This window comes from Schistocerca piceifrons, chromosome 3 (genome assembly GCF_021461385.2).
Source record: "Schistocerca piceifrons isolate TAMUIC-IGC-003096 chromosome 3, iqSchPice1.1, whole genome shotgun sequence".
In the NCBI taxonomy this organism is placed as follows: Eukaryota; Metazoa; Arthropoda; class Insecta; order Orthoptera; family Acrididae; genus Schistocerca; species Schistocerca piceifrons.
The window spans coordinates 176,484,114-176,505,494 of NC_060140.1; the positions used below are offsets into that span (position 1 = coordinate 176,484,114).

Consider the following 21,381-nt stretch of genomic DNA (forward strand, 5'->3'; position numbering starts at 1 on the left):
TTCGCATTAGTTTTGAAAGAGAAGTGAATATTTGTAAATACTCTTTGTTATAGAATTTATGCCTCAAGTGCCAAATATTAAACCTGAATCTGGAACGCAGCCTGTAAGAATAGCCTATCTACTAACATTGAATGGTCGAGCATTACGCCAAGTACGCAGATTATTTAAAGTGCTATTCCACAGGGACCACTTCTTCTTCATCCATGTAGATGCTGTAAGTCTTCCGAAGATTTTGTGAAATATTTAACAGTCATGTTATACCTTTAGATTTATTCTTTAAGTAACATAACAAAATTTGATTTAATGTAGAATTAATTTGCCTGTTGACAATATCGGTGATACTCGTAAATAGCCTCATGGTCATAACATTAGATCTCAAGTAACAATTCCATTCAAAGGAAATGGGTTTTACATGTCTCCGGACTGCATGCCTATTTAGCGCATTGCTATTGCTGTATGAACCAAATTGCACACAAATGCCACAGGGTGCAATCATTGGTGTGTGGGGCATCTGGCTAAGAGTTAGTATATGATAAAAATCTGGGAGCTTCAGTTATCAACTGAGAAACTGCCATGATGAATTTTGTGCGTGACCTCTTGAGGTACCTCAAGTTGATGAGCTGGAAATTTATTGAAACACTGCTACCCAATGACGCTGTTTCTTAGCTGATAACTTGAAGATTTCATCAAAATAATATGATGATTAGGTCGGCATTCTCATTCGGTGTTATTAGGATTTATCTCACCTATACCTTATGCAAGCAGTCATGGTTGTCAGTATGTAGAAGAGCTGTGTTTGTCAGTAGTTGCGTGTAAGGAGGTAGCTAATTTTTTTGGTGTAATGAGATATAAATTCAAGTTTATAGGTGTACATGATCTCAGAATATGCAAAAATCAATTTCCCTGAAAATAACAAAGGGTACTATTCACAGTCTATAAACTTTTTCTTGGGTGCTCAGCTCGTTACCTTCTGAATCATTAGACCAGGAGGCTTTGGGCGATTAGTGTTTATGTCTTCCTACTAACCTGAATGAGTCAACAATAATGGATCCAGTTGCGGTGTCATGGCTGTTGAATTTTTTGTTTCATTTTGTTGTACTATGTTCACTGTTTGTGCTCTAGTGGATGATGAAGAGTTTTTTAGTCCATTATGAGTGCACTCTAAACTCCTATTCTAAACCCCACATCAAATCTAAACTGAAATGTTGCTTTCGGCATACACATTTTGATATGTACAGGAATTACCCACATTTACTTTGAGATTTTCACTGTAATTTATCATTTATTTTTATGTTGTTGTTATTCACATATGGTCCCAATAGGACCAAGCGAGGTACAATCAATCATTGTCACTTTTGATTTTTGGCCTTCCTTTGTGTCCAAATTTGTTTCATCCTTTCAGAATGAAGTCTCTTTCTTTCATAAGACCACATTGTTCCCGTCTGTTTTCTAATTTCCCTCTGATCAACTTTCCAATCACATACCCTTTTATGTGAATGTTTTTCTAACTGTAACCTCTGCCTGAGTTATACTGGCTTCTTTAAGACCCTCCTTAATTGCAGTAATCCATTTAATTGGGTCAATTTGGCCTTACTTCTATTTTTGTAGAATTCTACTATTTATTTTGTCAACCTAGTGGCTGTGTTTCTTTTAATGTGCCCATAAAATTTAAGTCTTCATTTTCTCATGTCACTGTTTTTGTCTGCATATTCTTCCATTTCCTTATTACTTTTCAGCCTATAAGTTTCTCCATCAGTAATTTTGGGGCCAAATATTTTCCTAATAATCTGTCTTTCTTTCTTTTTAATGCCTTCAGTATCCCTCTTTCTATTTATAATTAAAGTTTCTGCTCCCTGAAGATATTCACATTTGATTACAGTGCTGTAATGCCTAAGTTTACTGAATTTAGAAAGTGATTTTTTTATTATAGATATTTTGTGTTAATCTGAATACAGTTGTCACTTTTTGGCAGCGAACTTTGTTTGTTGCTTTTTCCATATTGTTTTTGTGTACGATTTCCCCCAGGTATTTAAACTGAGAAGCCCTTTTTATTTTTCCATATTTCATTTTCAAAAACTTTTATGCTTGTTTGTTGCATGCCATATATACCATATCTTCAAATGGTATTTGTAGTCCTAGTTTTCCGCAACTTCCGTAAGAATTTCACTTTCTTTTTGACCTGTGGTAATATCCCTAGTTAAAACTACCAGATCATCTGCAAAGCTGAGGCAATCTACTCTAATATTACTTCTATGAAACTTGATTGATTAATCTATATTTTGACTCAACTTTTGCCCTTGCCATTTTGGAATCACTTACCATTTCCATAATCAGTATTAGGGTTTTATTATCTAGCCCTTGTTCCTTTAAAATGTGGAAAAGAGATTCACAATCAGCTGAGTCTTAGGCCTTTTTAAAATTTTTGTGTATTATTACAAATATTTTGCCTTCATGTTTTCCTGTTTTAAAAAATATTTTCATTTTTGAATATCTGATCAGTTTGACATTCAGGTGGCAATATCCCTTTACTGCCAGACAACATATTTAAAAATGAAAAAAGCTATTCTTAGCCTATACAATTTTAGAGACAGGAAGATTGGTCTTGGGATATGGGGATGGAGGGGCAGATCACTTGACCCCAGACTGAGAGGAACCCACCTGTATTGCGACAGGAGAAGACAGATGAATAGGGAGGTGCCAGAGAGGCAGGAGGTTGAAGATACTATATTGATATGTACTGTGCATCTTCAGTCCAGATATTATACAACAGACTGTGAAATAAAGATGGGCTGAGACTAAGAAAAATGAGAAGTGGAATGAATAGTGCAATTAAGAACTAAGGGGAAAATAGAAAAGGAGATGGGGCAAAAACAAGGAGATAGTGTGTGAGTGAGTGAGTAAGTGTGTGTGTGTGTGTGTGTGTGTGTGTGTGTGTGAGAGAGAGAGAGAGAGAGAGAGAGAGAGAGAGAGAGAGAGAGAGTAAAAAAAATGGGAAAAAGAGGAAATGCTGCCAGTGAAGTAAATATCAATTTGGGAAGGGGAGAGGGTGGTTTTTGAATGATGAAGTTCAGATGGGTGGCTGGATGTGTGGAATATGATGAAAGGCAAGTTTTCGTCTCCTGAGTCCACAGAAACTAGTTCTGGGTCAGATGATTCAAATAGCTTGTGTTGTGTAGTAGGCACTCATGCCTTTTTGAGTCTGTTTGTGTGGTATTTCCATTGCAGACAGTTCTTGTGACCATGGACATGTTTGCCCAGTTTAGTGGTGGTGATTCCTATAAATAAATAAAAAAGCCATGCAGTGAATGCATGTTAGCTGGCAAACAACATGCATGGTTTCACATGATGTTGTGCCTTTGATGTTGAATGACATACCTGTGGTGGGGCTGCAGTAGTTGTAGTCAATGTATTGTATGCATGGAGGAAGGTTTTACTGTGAGTATGATGTTGGTGTAGGAAACTCAGAATAGGGGTAAATGTTTGAAAATGTCATACCACATAATAAACAATGGAAAGTCTGGGTTGGAATAATAATAATAATAATAATAATAATGTGAAAAGGATAGTTGCTACTCATCATATAGTGGTGACACTGACTCACAGACAGGCATTACAAAGACTGTCAAACAAAGCTTTTGGCCAAACATGACCCCAGTCTCTGGCTGCCAAGGCCAGATTGCAGGCAACAGGGCATGATGGTAGAAGCAACTGGGTGGTGGGGGTAAGGAGGAGGCTGGGATGGAGAGGGGTAGGGGTTTGGGCAGTAAAGTGCTGCTTGTGGGAGCAGCCAGATTCAGTTGGGAGGTTAGCAGGTGGGCAAGAGGGAGGGGGTAGGGTTCTGTGTAAAAGAAGAGAAGTGAAAAGACTATGGATGTGTTGGTGGAATAGAGGGCAGCATAGTGCTGGAATTGGAGCAGGGAAGGCTGAGGCCAGGAGGGTTACGAGAATGTAGGATATATATTGTAGGGAGAGTTACCATCTGCATGATTCACAGAAGCTGGTGTTGCTGGGAAGGATTCAGATGCCACAGGATGTGAAGCAGTCATTGAAATGAAGAACATCATGTTGGGCAGTGTGCTCAGCAACTGGGTGGTCCAGCTGTTTCTTGGCCATAGTTTGTCAGTGGTTATTCGTGTAGACAGACAACTGTTGGTTGTCGGGCCCATGTAGAATGCAGCACAGTGGTTGCGCCTTAACTTGTGCATCACATGACTAGTTTCACAGGTAGCCCTGTCTTTGAAGAGATAGGTGGTACTTGTGACAGGACTGGAGTAGGTGCTGGTGGGAGGATGTATGGGACAAGTCTTGTATCTATTGTATCTAGGTCTGTTACTGGGATATGAGCCATGAGGCAAGGAGATGGGAGCAGTGGTTGTGTAGGGATGGACAAGGATTTTGTGTAGGTTTGGTGAGTGGTGGAAAACCACTCACTTTGGGAGGGGTGGCATGGATACTGGGTAGTACATTTCTCATTTCAGGGCATAATTAGAGGTAGTTGAAAGCCTAGCAGAGAATGTGATTCAGTTGCTCCAGTCCTGGGTGGTACTGAGTCATGAGGGGAATGCTGTTGTATGGCCAGACATTGGGGCTTTGGGAGGGAGATCTATTTTTGTACAAGGTTGGGAGGTAGTTACGATCTGTTTAGGTCTCAGTGAGACCCTTGGTTATTTCGAGAGGGACTGCTCATCACTACAGATGTGATGGGTGCAGTTGGCTAGGCTGTACGGAGGCTCTGATGTAGCCATCCTTGAGGTGGAGGTCAACATCAAGAAAGGTGACTTGTTGGGTTGAGAAGGACCAGGTGAAACAAATGGGGGAGAAGGTGACATTCTGGAGGAACGTGGATAGGGTGTCCTCACCCTCAATCCAGGTCACGAAGAAGCCAGGTGAATCTGAGCCAAGTGATGGGCTTCATATTCCGTGTGGTTGGAAAGGATTCTTCTAGATGGCCCATGAAAAGGTTTGCATAGTATGATGTTATGTGGGTGCCCAATAGCCAAACCCCTGGTGAGGGGTTTGGGTTTTTGAGTGGTTAGAAAGGATTTCTCATGCAGGGGCCCATATTGGTACCCTGTATTTGTTTGTAGATGATGCCTTAAAAGGAGAAGTAATTGTGGGTTGGGATATAGTTGATCAGGGCGACTAGTGGAAGGGGATATGTAGGTAAGGATAATGGTTAACAAAAGTTGAGACCAGGAGGGTTATGGAAATGTAGGATATATTATTGGGAGAGTTCCCATCTGCACAATTCAGAAAGGTGGTGTTGATGGGGAGGATCGAGATGGCACAGGAAGGAAGGAGGTTTTAGGTTTGACATCTATCGGGCGTTGGGAAAGGTAGTGTTCAATAGCAGCAAGGCCACTGGCATTAGGGATGTTAGTGTAAAGAGAAGTGGTACCAATAGTGATGAGCAGGGTACCATTTGGTAAAGGAACAGGGACTGATGAAAATCCTTAAGCTCATTCCAGAACCTCTCCCCGAAGTCCATCTCTCTCCCTATCCCTAACACTCCCCACAGTCCTATCTTTTACATGCTTCCTAAAGTCCATAAACCTAACCATCCAGAATGCCCTGTTGTGGCCAGTTACTGTGCCCCTACTGAGAGAATGTCTGCTCTCGAAGACCAACACCTTCTGCCTTTTACCCACAATCTACCCTCCCATATAACAAATACCAACCATTTCCACCACCACCTCCCCACAGCTGCTTTTCCTTTACCACATGGTGCCAGTCACTACTGATGGCATCTCTCTTAACACTAATGCGCCTAATGCCCTTGGCCTTGGCACAGTTGAACACTTCCTTCCCCAATGCCCAAAGAATTCCAAACCAACAACCTCCTTCCTAGGTGCCATGACTAAATAAACCCTCACCAACAATTACTTCTCCTTTGAAGGCATCACCTTCAAACAAATCCAGGGTACTGATATGGACCCCTGCATGAGAAATCCTTTCTTACCACTCAAAAACCCAAACCCCTCACCTGGTTCAGATTCATTGATGAGATCTTTGTGATTTGGATTAAGGATGAAGGTACCCAATCCATGTTCCTCCAGAACCCCAACATCTTCTCCCCCACTCTCTTTACCTCGTCCTCCTCAACCCGACAAGCCATCTTACTCGATATTGACCTCCACCTCAAAAATGATTGCATCATTACCTTCATCCATATGAAACCTACCAACCACCCGCCACTTCGACAGCTGCCACCCATTCCATACAAAAAAGTCCCTTCCATAAAACCTAGCCATCTAGAGCCATCTAGAAGAATCATTTCTAATCATCCAGAATCTCAAACCCATCACTTGGTTCAGATTCACCTATGACATCTTTGTGATCTGTATTGAGGGTGAGGACACCCTATCCACATTCCTCCAGAACCTCAATTTCTCCCCCAATCGTTTCACCTGGTCCTCCTCAACCAAACAAGTCACATTTAATGATGTTGACCTCCACCTAAAGGATGGCTACATCAGAGCCTCTGTCCATATCAAACCTACCAACCACCAGCAATATCTCCATTTCGACAGCTGCCACCTATTCCACACCAAGAAGTGCCTTTCACACAGCCTAGCACACATCACATCTGTAGTGATGAGCAGTCCTTCTCAGAATACACCCAGGTTCTCACTGAGGCCTTCACAGACTGTAATTACCCTCCCAACCTTGTACAAACACAGATATCTCGAGCCTTATCTTACCAGTCACCCACCACCTCCCAAAGTCCCAACATCCAGCCATAGAGCAGCATTCCCCTCGTGACTCAGTACCACCCACGGCTGGAGCAACTGAATCACATCCCCTGCCACGCTTTTGAATACCTCTCATTATGCTCTGAAATGAGAAATGTACTACCCACTATCCCTGCCACCCCTCCCCAAGTGAGTGGTATTCCACTGCTCACCAAACCTACACAAAATCCTTGTTCATACCTACACAACCCCTGCTCCCAACTCCTTGTCTCATGCCTCATATCCTGTAATAGATGTAGATACAAGACCTCTCCCAAACATCCTCCCACCACCAGCATCATCATCACCACCAGTCAGGTCACAAGTATCACCTATCCCATCAGAGGCAGGGCTACCTGTGAAACCAGTCAATTGATCTGCAAACTAAGCTGAAACTGCTGTTCTGCTTTCTACCTGGGCATGACAACCAGAAGCTGTTTGTCTGAATAAAAGATCACCTACAAACTGTGGCCAAGAAACAGCTGGACCACCCAGTTGCTGAGCACACTGCCCCTACACAAAGTTCTTCATTTCAATGACTGCTTCACAGTCTGTACTATCTGGATGCTTCCCACCAACACCAGCTTTTCTGAATAGTGCAGATGGGAACTTTCCCTACAATATATCCTACATTCCTGTAACCCTCCTGGCCTCAAACTTCTTTAGTCATTGTCTTTACCCACCTATTCCCTTCTCTGTTCCCATTCTGACACTACACAGTCCTCTATTCCACCAAGACACCCAGTCTTTGTGTTTTACTTTCTTCTTTTTCAGTGACCCCTGCCACCTGCCCCCTGTCTAACCTCCCAACTGTACATAGCTGCCCTACCCTCTCCCCATCTCGTCCCTATATGCTCCCACAAACAGTATTTTACCATCCTCCACCCCTACCCTGCTATCCCTCTCCTTCCCTCCCCCAGACTCCTCCTTACCTCCATCATCCAGTTGTTTCTCCCGTCATGTGCCGTGCTTTTAATTTGCCTAATTTGCCCTTGGCAGCCAGAGACTGTGGTCTTGTGTGTGTGTGTGTGTGTGTGTGTGTGTGTGTGTGTGTGTGTGTGTGTGTGTGTGTGTGTATTCATATGAAGGCCTCTTTGTCTGAAAGCTTTGTTTGAAAGCTATTTGTTGTGCCTATCTGTGACTCAGCATCTCTGCTATATGGTGAGTAGCAACTATCCTTTTCATAATAAACCATATAATAAGGATGTTATGGAGGTTAGCAGGGTGTTAAAAGGCAAGGGTGGGTGGTGTGGAAATGATTTAAGCACTTGATTTGGCAGAGAAATGTGCTAAGTTGTACAAAGCCTGAGAGTACTGGGCAACAAGGACGTTTTTCACTGTTTTTCGGAAGAGAGGACTGTATTTGTCAGAGAGTGAGAGGAAGACATTGGCTGAGACATTTGTGTGTGGACAAGATTTGTGGGGTAGTTGTAGGAAGGAAGACTTGGATAGATATTTTATATACATGTTGAAGGGTTTAGTGTTGGGAGTAGTACATTTGCCACTGATGACTAGGCTGTAGGGAAGGAAGCATCTGATATGGAAGGGATGGCAGCTGTCAAGGTAGAGGTATTGTTGCTTAATGGGTGGTTTCAAATCTAATGGACTTAAGATATGTTTTTCAATTAGATGGAGGTCAGTGTTAAGTAAGGTAGCTTGGGATATGAAATTGGACCAAGTGTATTTGAACTGGAGAAAGAAGTTAAGTTTTGCAGGAAGTGAAGGTGTTTGTCTTCACTGTGAGCCCTGACCACAAAGATGTCATGTAAACAGGGGGACCAGCTTCAGATATTGAGGAATTCCTCTTTTGTGTGGTCCTTTAAAAGGTTTTCATAGACATAGTGATCCCCCACTTTATTTGTGGGTTTGGTCCTCAGATGTGAAGAAATCATGGGTGAGTTTGAAGTTGGCCAGGTTGAAATTTGGATTTAGGGAGAGTGTCAGATGTACAATGGGAGTTGAGATTTTCCACAAAGTGGTTGGTTATGTAGGATGGTAGGCATTGTGTGATGGGCTGGAGGTGCTGGTCAGCCAAGGTTGGTTGTGTTTGCTAGAAGATTTGAAGCCAGTCGCAATGGAATAGTCACTGTGGTTGTTTTTGTGTGTTTTGGGAATACACTTTGTACCTACAGATAATCAAAAAATAGTTCCAGAGCTGGTATTTGTGTCATTTATCTGTTTAGCTGTTTGTGATGGCTCAACATGGAATTCTTCATGTTGCTCTTTCAGAGACAAGACTATCTTTACCGAGAGCTGTTGACTCTGGAGCACAACTTTCCTAATGTGAAGATTTCACGAACACGTTTTGCGACCATCTGGGGTGGTGCATCATTGCTACAAATGCTTTTAACATCAATGAAAGAGCTTCTGGACTCAGACTGGAAGTGGGACTTTGTTATAAACCTAAGTGAATCAGACTTCCCTGTCAAGTGAGTATGTACATAACTCCTTTTATTCTTTGAACACGTTGTGTAAATGAAATTCACATCCCAGTTAGCCTTCTTTGTTGTACCTTGATGCATCAGGTTAGGATAATAAAATTACCAATTAATAAGTCACTATTAGGTTCAGGTTACAAAGATGTATTTTTCAATAATTACAGTAACTTTTGATTGCATGTGACATGTTAAAATTGTCTGTCAAACTGGGACTTGACCAGTATATTTGAATCTGTACACTTTCTTTTGGTTGGCTGCACTTTACCATTTGAGCCAGCCGAGCATAACTGACAGGCTTATTCAAAGCTTCAGCTTTACTGGTTCTACTGTAAACCATTTACACACAAGAACAAATTTGCACAAGTGGTCATAATGTGAATAAATACAGTACTGGAAAACTGTATGTGGAATGACTAAAAACAACTACTCATATAGTGGAGGTACTGAACTGTATTTAGACACAAACAAGAAGTTTAATGCAGTAGAAACGAGAAGTGAAATTTGGTAGCTCAGCTTATGAACTTAAATTCTTTGTCAGGGCACATAGACACATACACATACATAACATTAGCCCATGTTGTGGCCTGAGTGCATCATATGCAGGGCTGGAAAAATGTAGCTGTTTGTGTTTTTTTGCTTTGAAAAAGGAGAAATGAAATATAGTTCACCTGTAAAGTTGTAGCGTATCAGAGGAAAAGTGGCTGCAGGAAGAGACCAGAAAAATGGTAAATTTAGCCTTGGCTGTAATTACCATAGAATTGCTTTCATTTGTGTCTTGACCCTCACCATCAGTGAGCCATCAAGGTTTTCACTTGGGCTGAACAATATTTTCTCTGCACAAAACTTAGAATAATGTTATTGGCATACTATAAGTAGTTCCATATAGACCAAGAGAGAGAAAACTCACTATTATGGAAAACACGGTGAGTTAAGCATCCTAATTAGAAGGAACTTAATTGATAAGATAACTAACTTCATTATTGATATTAGTGACTACTCTTGCACTTCCCTCATGGTAATACCCTAAAAAATCATATTAGTATCTCTTCATAGCAGAACAGTTACTAGATCAACACCTGGAAAAGCACATAAGCAGCTTCAAAAAAGTATGCCTATATATTAATCTCTAAAATCAGTCCTGTAATATATGTAATTCAGAATCGAGTAAACTATGGAGATCTGTTAATTGATGTGAAAAATGCCTACAATGTAATACAGTTAGTTCTAGTAGTTCAGGACCTAAAGGAATTTGGTTTGTGTGATCAAATGAGTGTGATCCTTGGACAGATCCTAAGCTCTCTAAGCTAAAATTTGGAGGAGAGATTCCAGAAGCCCTTGTGAATATGAGTTTCACAAAGAAATGCCCTCTTTGCCCTGTTCTTCAGTATACCCTTGGAAAAATCATCTGCAGATGTGAAGACGAAGAAGAAGAAGAAGAAGAAGAAGAGTGAGAATGGGGTCAAGAACTGTTCAGTCTTGGCTGCAGAAATATGATCCTTTCTTTTGCACACAATCTTGCAACATTTTCTGACTTTGGCTGTTAACTGAGTGAAATAGCTTAAACACAAGAAGAAATTTGGGCCCTCAATTGGCTTTATAACAATGGGTTCATACATAACTTTCAACAAGTACTATTTGAGCTGAAAGTAGAACTGGGAAAAATCTACAGGGCAAGAAAATTCAAATCCGTAGCTGGATGGGTAGAACCAAACCTCTTGGAGAAGTACAGGGTGTCCCACTCAAACCTCCCTGATTTCAAGGACCCAGGAGAGAAAAACCACAGTAGATACAATGAAAACTGCACCACATTGTAGAGCATCAAAGAATTTATATTCCCGTGTCAGAAGTGCCAAGTATCGTCACCAGAGTGCAGCATGGTTGCATGAAGTGAAAATGGCAACTCCACAGCAGCGCACGCAAGCAGTAGTGTGGTTTGCAGAAACAAAATTGTCGATTACTGTGCAAATGAATTATCATTGTGTGTATGAATGTGATGCACCTGATGTGAAAACAATTAAGGAATGGTATAGGAAGTTTCTGGCAACAGGAAGTGTTCCTGGATAGGAAATTTCCCACTCGTTGGATCAGATGCAGAGGACCCATTGCCTGGCCACCGCATTCACTCAACGTTATGCTGCTTGATTTCTTCATGTGGGGATTCGTGGAGGACCGCGTGTATGCAACCAAAGTGGATGATATTCCTACGTTGTGACATCATATCGCTAATGTGATTGCAACAATAACAGAGGAAATGTTACAAAGAACTTGGCAAGAAATTGAATATAGACTTTATATTCTTCATGCTACAAATAGTTCACATGTAGAGGTGTATTGATGATAAATAAATAAATTCTTCGAGATGCTCTACAATGTGGTGCATGTTTCATTATCATATCTACTGTTTTTTTTTTTAAATCACGTAGGTTTGAGTGGGGCAACCTGTAGTGTTTTTTCAGGCATGTGCAAACGGAAATGACTTAAAAGTTAACCCTGTCATGGGCCTTGGGGCATATATTTACCAGTAGCTGTATTTCTTTACTGCGTTCATGGGAATACATTGTACCACTTCTGTACACTCCTAGCAAGGAGAGGTACTCTGCTGCACCTGCTGTAATTGTGTTGTGAAATATAGCTTTTTGGGCCATGGAAAGTATACGTCCCACCAAGTAACTTTGTTTCAGAGGTTCTTGCTAAGTTTTATTACCACTAAAGTAGTTTCTCAAAGAGGCTTACTACAAAATTGTTATGTCTTTTGTGGGCCTTGAGAAGCATACTTGCCAACAACTTAATGGTTTTACAATGCTTTTGGGGAGTGTCTTACAACCACTGGACATGACAGACATCTACTGGTAGTACATTGCACCAGGTGGATATAAACTGCCACAACGATCAGTTTATGTTTGTTGTGAGAGTGCTGCTGTTGTTAGCCGTGAAGTTGGAAAAAAATCACTTCATTTTTACAATGGGAAATACACTTACTACCAAATTAACATCTCACAAAAGGGCCCTGGGAGATATTCATACCATAAGCTTTCCAATCCTAAATAACAAAAATAAAATTATAAAAAATAAACATTTTCAGTTGATCACAATTCTAATGTGGTTTTTGAAAAAGGGAAAAAAAGCATCTAATGCCATTACGCTATCAAAGAATCAGGAGTGTTAAATGTAGCAGCATGGTTTTACAGTGAACAAGAAAGGGATTAATAACAACTGCAGGTCACAGAAAGAAATGTTATGAGGAAAACTTGATCTGGTCAAAGACAATGTGGAGTGCGTGCATGCGCATGCGCGCATACACACACACACACACACACACACACACACACACACACACACACAGGTGGACTGGCTCACATAAGCAGAAAGGGACCTGCAGCAGGTGGTGATCAGTTATGAAGAGTCATGAGCACAACCTGCCTGGGAATAAGTTGGGAGAACCAAAACTTAAAATAGAAATTATGTGGACAGAAGAGAGGAAACAATCATACAGGAAATACATTTGGAATATCGATCAAGTATTAGATTAGAAGTAAGGAGACAGCTAGAGTCATGCGATCCCTAGTTAAATAAGTGAATAAGAAAGAAACATTAGTGTCATGTCACATCTACCTGCAGGTTGATTGTTAACATGTAAAATTAATCTGATATGGGATCACAATAATAAAATGATTATAAATGTCTGATTTTTTTTTCGTATTTTATGCTTCTTGTTTATTACTGCTGTGGCTTACATAGTTCCTTGTTGCTAATCTATTTTCTTTTGTAAATTCCTGTTATAGTATGACATTTAAAGTTAGGCTGTTCCTATCTTTTGTCCTCCATTAGTAACTAAATATAATCAGTCTTTTTTCCAACAGGACAGACAGAGAACTGGTTGAATTTTTGACCGCCAACAAAGGTCGCAATTTTGTCAAGTCTCATGGTCGTGAAGTCCAGCGCTTTATTCAGAAGCAAGGACTTGACAAGACATTTGTAGAATGTGATGCACATATGTGGCGCACTGGAGATCGCCGACTCCCATGGGGAATTCAGGTTGATGGTGGAAGTGACTGGGTTGCTCTGTCACGACAGTTTGTGGCCTATGTAGCAAGCAATGCATCAACTGAAGATCCTCTGCTTAGTGGTCTTGCTGTAGTATTTCACCACACTTTATTGCCTGCCGAGGTAAAAACAAAACTATTTTTATTCTGTGAAACTAATGATTTTGTAAAACAAAAATTGAAATGAAAGCTATGAACTGAATTAAGATGGATAAAAAGACTTGGCAAAATACAGTGATTTATTTGGGAGTGCCAGTTATGAAACATTACTTTTAATATTAAGATCAGAGGGTAGGTGTTTTTGCAAGAAGGCTTTGCAGTGGTCATGATGTAGACTATATTAGTGTTTGTGACTGAAAACTGTGTAGGGATTCAGAGAAAAATTTAGAGAGACAAAGCAGTGTGGCCTTATAATTATTAGAGTCGTAATTCAAATATTAATCTACCCATCCTAAAATATATTTCTCACATTTGCCTGAAACACAGAAACAGTTTTCTTGTCAATGTCATTGTCAGTTCCCATTCTTGTCATCATAATATTGGGCATATGATCCATTTATTGTGTGCTCTCTCTCACCTGAAGCAACAGGAGACTTTACCATAAGAAAGAAAGAAGAGGACCAGATAATGATGATGATTTTGTGTGTAGGGCACTCAATAGCCTGGCCATAAGCACACGTGCTGTTTTTACCTAGAGAAGAATGTGGTTAAAATAAGTAAAATATTCTTCATGAAACAGAAATAGTCATCCAATTAGACCTTTTTTTGTTGGATATAGCGCAGTGCTTACCAATGTACTGTACCATCAGATACCTCCCCCTTCATCTTTGTCAACCCCCAACCTCAACACAACTGGTATCATCATCCTAATGACTTTTTATATATAACAGTACTACTCACTTCATGTCCTGAAGGGAGTACTGGTCAGCTGTTCAACTATATTCATCATCATTTGTGATCTTAGTCAGCTCAGAGATGTAAAATATCCCTGAGTGTTAGTATGAGGGGCATTCAATAAGTAATGCAAACATGTTTTTTCTCAGCCAATTTCGTGTTTTATCTGCCAATTTCAGTTGAAAAAATGCGGGATTTGTTTTGGGGCATCGTGGAATATTCCTGCATCAGCCTCTAGTTAAGTTCCAATAGATAGTGGTGCTATATGTATATAGTAAAGGAGGTGCATTCCAAGCAGAGAGCTGTTATTGAGTTTCTTTTTACAGACAAACAGAGCATCCCAGGTATTCATAGGCACTTGTAGAATGTCTATGGAGACCTGACAGTGAACAAAAGCATTTGAGTCGTTGGACGAGGCACCTGTCATCTTCGGAACAAAGTCGCCCAAACCTGTCAGATTTTCCGAGTGCTGGCCAGCCACACACAGGTGTCACTCCTGCAGTGTTGGAATGTTGCGGAAACTCTCATTCAATGCTATTGATGGATCACAAACGAATAATGCCTTGCTGCACAGCTGGACATCTCTGTTGGTAATGCTGACACACATGTCCACCAGTTGGGATACTCAAAGGTGTGTGCCCGCTGGATGCCTCACCATCTAACAGAAGACCATAAAGAGCAACTAAGGGCCATCTATGTGGTATTGCTTGCACGTTACAAGACTGATCACTACGATTTTTTGTCGAGCATCATCACGGACAATGAAATATGGGTTGACTTTGAAGTGGAAACAGAATGTCAATACATGGAGTGGCGTGACACCACCTCTCCCCCAAAGAAAAAGTTCAAATCCTCATCCTCAAGTGGAAATCATGACGATGATCTTCTGGGATTCTGATGGTGGTGTTCCATTTGTTGTCCTCCCTCATGGTGCAATGATCAACTTGGAAGTGCATTGTACTGCTTTCAGGAAATAGAACAAATGACTTCAGCATGTTCATTGCAACAAAAATGCAAACAAACTTCTTCTCCTCTATGACAATGTGGCGCCTCACACTCATCTACCCTACAGCCCGGATCTCGGACCTTTCAATTTCCATCTGTTTGGCCCAGGCGGGAAGCAGTACGCACATGGTGGGCAGGTTATTGATGCAGCAGCATGTTGACTCCAACATTGACCTGTAGAATGGTACCATGCAGGTAAACAGACACTACCATAGGTGGCATAGGTCTGTTGCATTGAATGGAGATTATTTCAAAAAACAGGATATGCAGCCGAAAGAATGGGGAATAATGTGGTGTATTGGAATGCTGAATAAAACCACCCTGCTTCCAGAAAAAAATATGTTCCATTACTCATTGAATGCTCCGCATATATTTTATTTATCGCACAATTCCTTCTACAAGGATGAATTATTAAATATCTGTGCTACATTTGCAAGTATCTCACATCATATTTGGTATTGGTTTGCTGCTCCTCACAGTCTGTTGTTTCAGACTTTCTTCCACACTGTGCTGCGGAACTCACGTTTTTGCAACACGTATGTAGACAACAACCTACATGTGACCAACTGGAAACGGCGACTGGGATGCAAATGTCAGTACAAACATGTTGTTGATTGGTGTGGTTGCAGTCCCAATGATTTCAGGATTGATGATTGGCCACGCCTCCAGGTATTATTATAACATTGAGAAGTATATGCTTAACTATTTACTTTTTTTGAAATGAGATGTGTTATTCACTACTGTTGTAGTTTTAACAACCATTTATTTAGTAAAAACAAAAATTTAAGTGACTGAGCATGATAAAAACAAAGTGTCCATACATTTGTAAAGTAATTGAAAATTTTAATATTTAAAAAACATAACCAGTATTAAACAATGGAAAATCCAGGTTGGAATGTAACAGTATGAGAGAAGGAAAGTTTGCTACTCACCATATAGCAGAGATGCTGAGCCGCGATAGGCACAATAAAAAGATTCACACAATCATAGCTTTCAGCCATTAAGGCCTTTGTCAGCAGTCGACACACATACACACTGCAGTGTAGTTTCAGCTCTCTGAGACTGCAGATGTGTATGCAAGTTGTGCTTGCGTGAGTGTGTGGGTGCGTGTTTGTATGTGTGTCTACTGCTGTCAAAGGCCTTAATGGCCAAAAGCTATGATTGTGTGAATCTTTTTATTGTGCCTATCGCGGCTCAGCATCTCTGCTATATGGTGAGTAGCAAACTTTCCTTCTCTCATATAGTTATATAGCCAGTATTAGGTATGTGGACTTGATAAATGGCAACTGTTGGTTAGTGTTGTTGTATTTGCAATAGTGTGATGTTAGTTTATTGCTGCCACTGCTGTTTGGGTGCAGGGTACCAAACAATGTGGTCATTGATGCCTGATCTGATCTGTGCTGCAGAAAGTTTTGAAAATAATGTATATAATAATAAAATGCTACAAAATAAATGTGCACAAAAGAACACAGGAAAAGTCTTGTGGGGAAATGACCCCAGAGACCCATTTATGGAGCTGCATGAGAATTTTATGCCTCCAAGAGATGTTATAGATCTTTCCAAGATGCAGGAAAGTACCACCTGCATGATGCCTAATTAGTTAAGCCTCCTATAAAGCCACCTCCAAGAGGGTCACACTATCAGTGGCAGAAGAATACTTCCTGTGTCCACACTGGAAGCTACTTATGAACTTCTTGATTTGAGAACCCAGACAAGCCAATGATTCATGATCACTCCGTGATCTTTTCTACACAGCTAGTGAGGGCAACACTTTTATGTCCTTTCATTGTTTCGGGAGAGGTATTAGGATCACGCCCCATTGAGTAGGAAAAGCATAATTTGTCCCAAATTAAAGAGGATGTCTCTCGTGAAGTGCTACAATGACTGTCTTGATCAAATGGCATGTTGTTAACTGTAGAAAATGCTGAATCCAACTTGAGAAAGGCCAGTTGTGTAGCCCCACAGTATTGAAACTGAAGTCCCAACTGTCCCTCTCAGCATTAGTTCTTTATTGACACTGGTAATCACTTGTGCAAAATGTTCTCCAATTCCCAGAGCTTCATCCCTCTGGTTTAAGTAGAGACTTAATTTATCACTATATTAGTAAATGAGCATCTGTAATCGTGCCAGAAATTCTCCTAATGGTGTCTCATATTCCACAATCTATTTTGGTCTCCTTCATAATTTGAAAACATTTGGCCCTCACTACATAAAAGGCTGTGATTCTCTGCAGGGGTCAGCATGTACTGAGCTTGATGCTTACCCATAATTGCAGAGCAGCACACCTTACTCCTCCAGTGTTCAAAGTTTGCCTGGAGACTTTGGAATGTAAGCAACTGCAGCTTGGTGGATCATATTCTTGGCTGTACAATGTGGTCCAGTTTGCTATGCTGTGCCTCAATGCAATGTGGTCATAGCATCTCAATACATTTCTAAGAAATAATGGATGCATTTGCATAAATGCAGTTCAACATGGCCTCCATACATTTCGATATATTCCTCCCATCGTTGAAGAACAGCCCTGAATACCTTCTGAATTATATCTTGTGAAATAGGCAATGCTGTATCCTGAATTCAATCTCTTAGATCCTTTACCACATTTTGCACAACCTTGACGCTATGTAACCCCCAAGCGAAGAAATCCAAAGGGGTCAAATCAGGTGAACATGATGGCCAAAGTCTTGCTGAACCTCTGCCCATCAATCTGTTGGTGAATCTTCGATTGAGGTACCAGCACTCCCTTCCTATGAGAGTAAAATGAGGGGATTCCCCATCCTGTTGGAACACAAGAATGTCCACAATGCCTTCTTGCTGAATCATGGTTCCAGGAATCGCTCCAGCATATCAAGGTAAATATTTCCTCTAATTGTCTCTTTTGCAAAACTGAAGAGTCCATAAACTATAGTCTTTGGGAATCCGAACCACAAACACCACTTTTGGTGTGTGTTTTTGCCATTCAGTGGTAGCATGAGCTGGCTTCACACACATTCACTTTTGGTGTGTCTGTTCACCATCAGTGATAGCTTGAGCTGGCTTTTTATTCCTTACGTGGCTGCTATTTATGTTAACTTTCCTGCAGATATGGAATGTGATTTTGTCAGCAAACAACTTGTAATCTGTAAGGTGTTTGTTGTGCACAGCTTCTGTCAAATCATAACACATATGCATTATCTTCTTGTGGTCTAATTTGTGAAACATCTTAATGTGGTGTAAAACTTTCAAAACTTTGATTTTGGCGTGTCAAATTCATTGCTTAAATGAAGAGTTGATGCATTTTGACTTTCTCGATTGTCTCTCTTATTCACTTCAGTGTCTCTTGGAGCTACAGGAGGTCTCATGGAGTATGATACCTCAGCAGTGTTTCTAGTTCTTTAGAACTTATTGACAAGTAACTGTACAGGGTGGATGAGAAGTCCCTATACACCTGTAACACCTGCTTAGTATCAAATGTTGTTATGCATGTTGGTAGCTATGCTACTTCTTGTCATTTGGTATTCATGTTGACATGTTTTCGCAGTTGCAGCCAAATTTTAATTTTTAGCCACGGCAGATGTGAGCGGTTATAGTTATAATATTGAGGAGCACTTAGTGACGTGTGTGGGCTCATGAATGACAACACAATGAGACAGACCATGCGAGCATTTGAGGAAAGATTTAATGAGACTCCACCACTAGAGGCAACAATTCTGAATTGGGAAAGATGTGCTTTTGCTTTTGGCAGTGTTAAAGACACGCCACAGAGTGGAAGGAAGAAGACATGAGAAGAAACATGTTCCGGAATCTCTGCTTTGTCAGAACAATCTCCTATGAAGTTGACACTGGAACTCAGTATATCAGTGACAACAATGTGAGATCATATGAAGACCTTTTGGGCTGACATTTGTAAACAAATTATCAGGTTCAGACCGGAATGAGTGCATTTTATCATGCCGTGCTTTGTTGACTCAATTTCCAGATGCAGTGAACCATGCCAATATTATGTTTTTAGATGAATGTACCATTTATTGCAGCCCATGTGCTAGAAATATTGAATCCTCATTACACATTTGAGTTAAAATGGAACCCGCCTCATGTAATGATGTGGGCAACAGTGACATCACAACATCTGCTTGACCCATACATTTTTAAAAGGACTGTGAATGGTGCACATTATTTATGCGTATTACAAACATGACTAATACCTCAACTTGAGGAAAGGGGCCTCACAAAACGCATATGTTGCAGCAAGGTGGAGTGCCTCCTCACTACACTCTTGCGGTGTACTAGTTCCAAAATGAACACTATTCATAGTGTTGGATAGGTCATGGTTCAGCAACACCAGCTCCCTTGAAATGGCCACCAAGCAGTCCTGACCTTGCCACACCTAACTCATTATGGGGAGTCATTAAGGCACATGTATCTGCACATTGTTATGCTACAAACAAAGAACTGTGTAATGCTGTTGAGGATGCATTTCACATTATAACACTGGACTTGCTCAAAAATAAGTCAAGAAAAATATGGAGGCATAGGAAATGTGTTTACAGTATGTTGGACAACATACCAATATACTGGACACTTAATACGCAAGTAAGACTTGTGCTGAAACAAAAAAAATCAATCCACATTCGATAACAGTGGGTACAGGGACTTCTTGCCCATCCTGTATGTTTGCTCTTGTTGGGGCTGGCTTGTGAAATTTCTGGGAGAAATCCTGTTGCACCTCCGGATAAGGTAAACCACAGAGTTGCCCGCTAACAGCACCCACATGTTTTCTGTTGTATGCAATCTTCTTGATTAAATTTTAAAAAAATAGGCCCATGTTATTGCAGAAATAGATTATAATTATGTAAATAAATCCATTATTTCTTAGAAATCTAAAATAACCTCCCATATATGAGAGGCATTTGAAAAGTCTGTGGAAAAATAAAAACTACTTACATGTTTGGTGTAAACCTTTTTAATTTTTCTACATAGTCTTGTTTTAGACTTATAAACTTCGTCCAATGCTGTTCTAATTTTTTGATCCCTTCCAAATAATAGGAATTGTCCAAGTCTGCAAAATAGCTATTAGTTGCTGCAATCACATCCTTGTTTGAATAAAATCCTTGTCCCGCCAGCCATTTCTTCAAATTGGAGAAAAAATAGTAGTCCAAGGGAGCCAAGTCTGGAGAATAGGGGGGATGTGAAACGAGTTGCTATCCCATTTCCATTAATTTTGTGACCACAACTGTTGAGGTGTGTTCTGGTGCATTGTCGTAATGAAAAGGACTTTTTTGCGGTCTAATCACCGGCGTTTTTCTTGCAGCTAGGTTTCAAATGGTCCGATAATGATGAATAATATGCACCTGTAATAGTTTTACCCTTTTCCAGATAGTTGATGAGGATTATCCCTTGTGAATCCCAAAAGGCAGTCGCCATAACCTTTACAGCTGAAAGAATGGTCTTCACCTTTTTGTTGCAGATTCTCCCTTGGTAACCTACTGTTTAGATTGTTCTTTGGTCTCAGGAGTATAGTAATGTACCCATGTTTCATCCACAGTGATGAAACAATGCTTAAAGTCCTGTGTATTCTTCCTGGACAGCTGCAAACAATCCTTGCAATAGTTCACACAATTCCGTTTTTGATCAGGCAAGAGAATCGCAGAACCCATCTTGCAGAGAGCTTTCTCATGTCCAAATGTTTATGCAAAATATTATGTACCCATTCATTCGAGATGCCCACAACACTAGCAATCTCACGCACCTTAACTCTTCTGTGATCCATCACCATATCATGGATTTTATCAATGATTTCTGGAGTCGTAACCTCCACAAGGTGTCCAGAACGTTCAGCATCACTTGTGCCCATATGACCACTCTGAAAATTTTGAAACCACTGATAAAATGTTCTAATCGAAGGTGCAGAGTCACTGTAATGTTTATCAAGCTTCTCTTTAGTCTCCTGAGGCGTTTTGCCTTTCATAAAGTAATGTTTAACCACCACACAAAATTATTTTTCATCCAATTATTGACAGTCACTCAACTTCCTTGACTCACATGAATGCCAAACACAAAGAAATAGACCAATATGGCTCAAACTTGGTGTGTGTTCTTTCCAAAGATGCTACTAACTAAATATGACTTCGATACCCGCTGGAGGTTCCATCTCTCAGACTCTGCAGTGCCACAACTCCCTTACTCAGTATGCTGAGGTCTCACAAAGCCCTTCACAGGCAGGCACTATCCCCCAGACGTAGTCCGCAAACAGATCTCCCATGCCATTTCCCCTCATACTCCAAATCCTCCCAC

The 21,381-nt window shown here is 40.6% G+C and overlaps 1 protein-coding gene across 1 annotated transcript in view; it reads left to right on the forward strand.

The window, feature by feature from the left end:
• The window catches only part of LOC124790119 (xylosyltransferase oxt), a 97,842-nt gene that overhangs the window by 24,137 nt on the left and 52,324 nt on the right, over positions 1-21,381 (forward strand). Inside the window, exons 5-8 of the mRNA XM_047257692.1 lie at positions 54-214; positions 8,961-9,160; positions 13,030-13,336; positions 15,604-15,780. Of these exons, the coding sequence (XP_047113648.1) occupies positions 54-214; positions 8,961-9,160; positions 13,030-13,336; positions 15,604-15,780 (845 nt within the window). The remainder of the gene's footprint in view (positions 1-53; positions 215-8,960; positions 9,161-13,029; positions 13,337-15,603; positions 15,781-21,381) is intronic.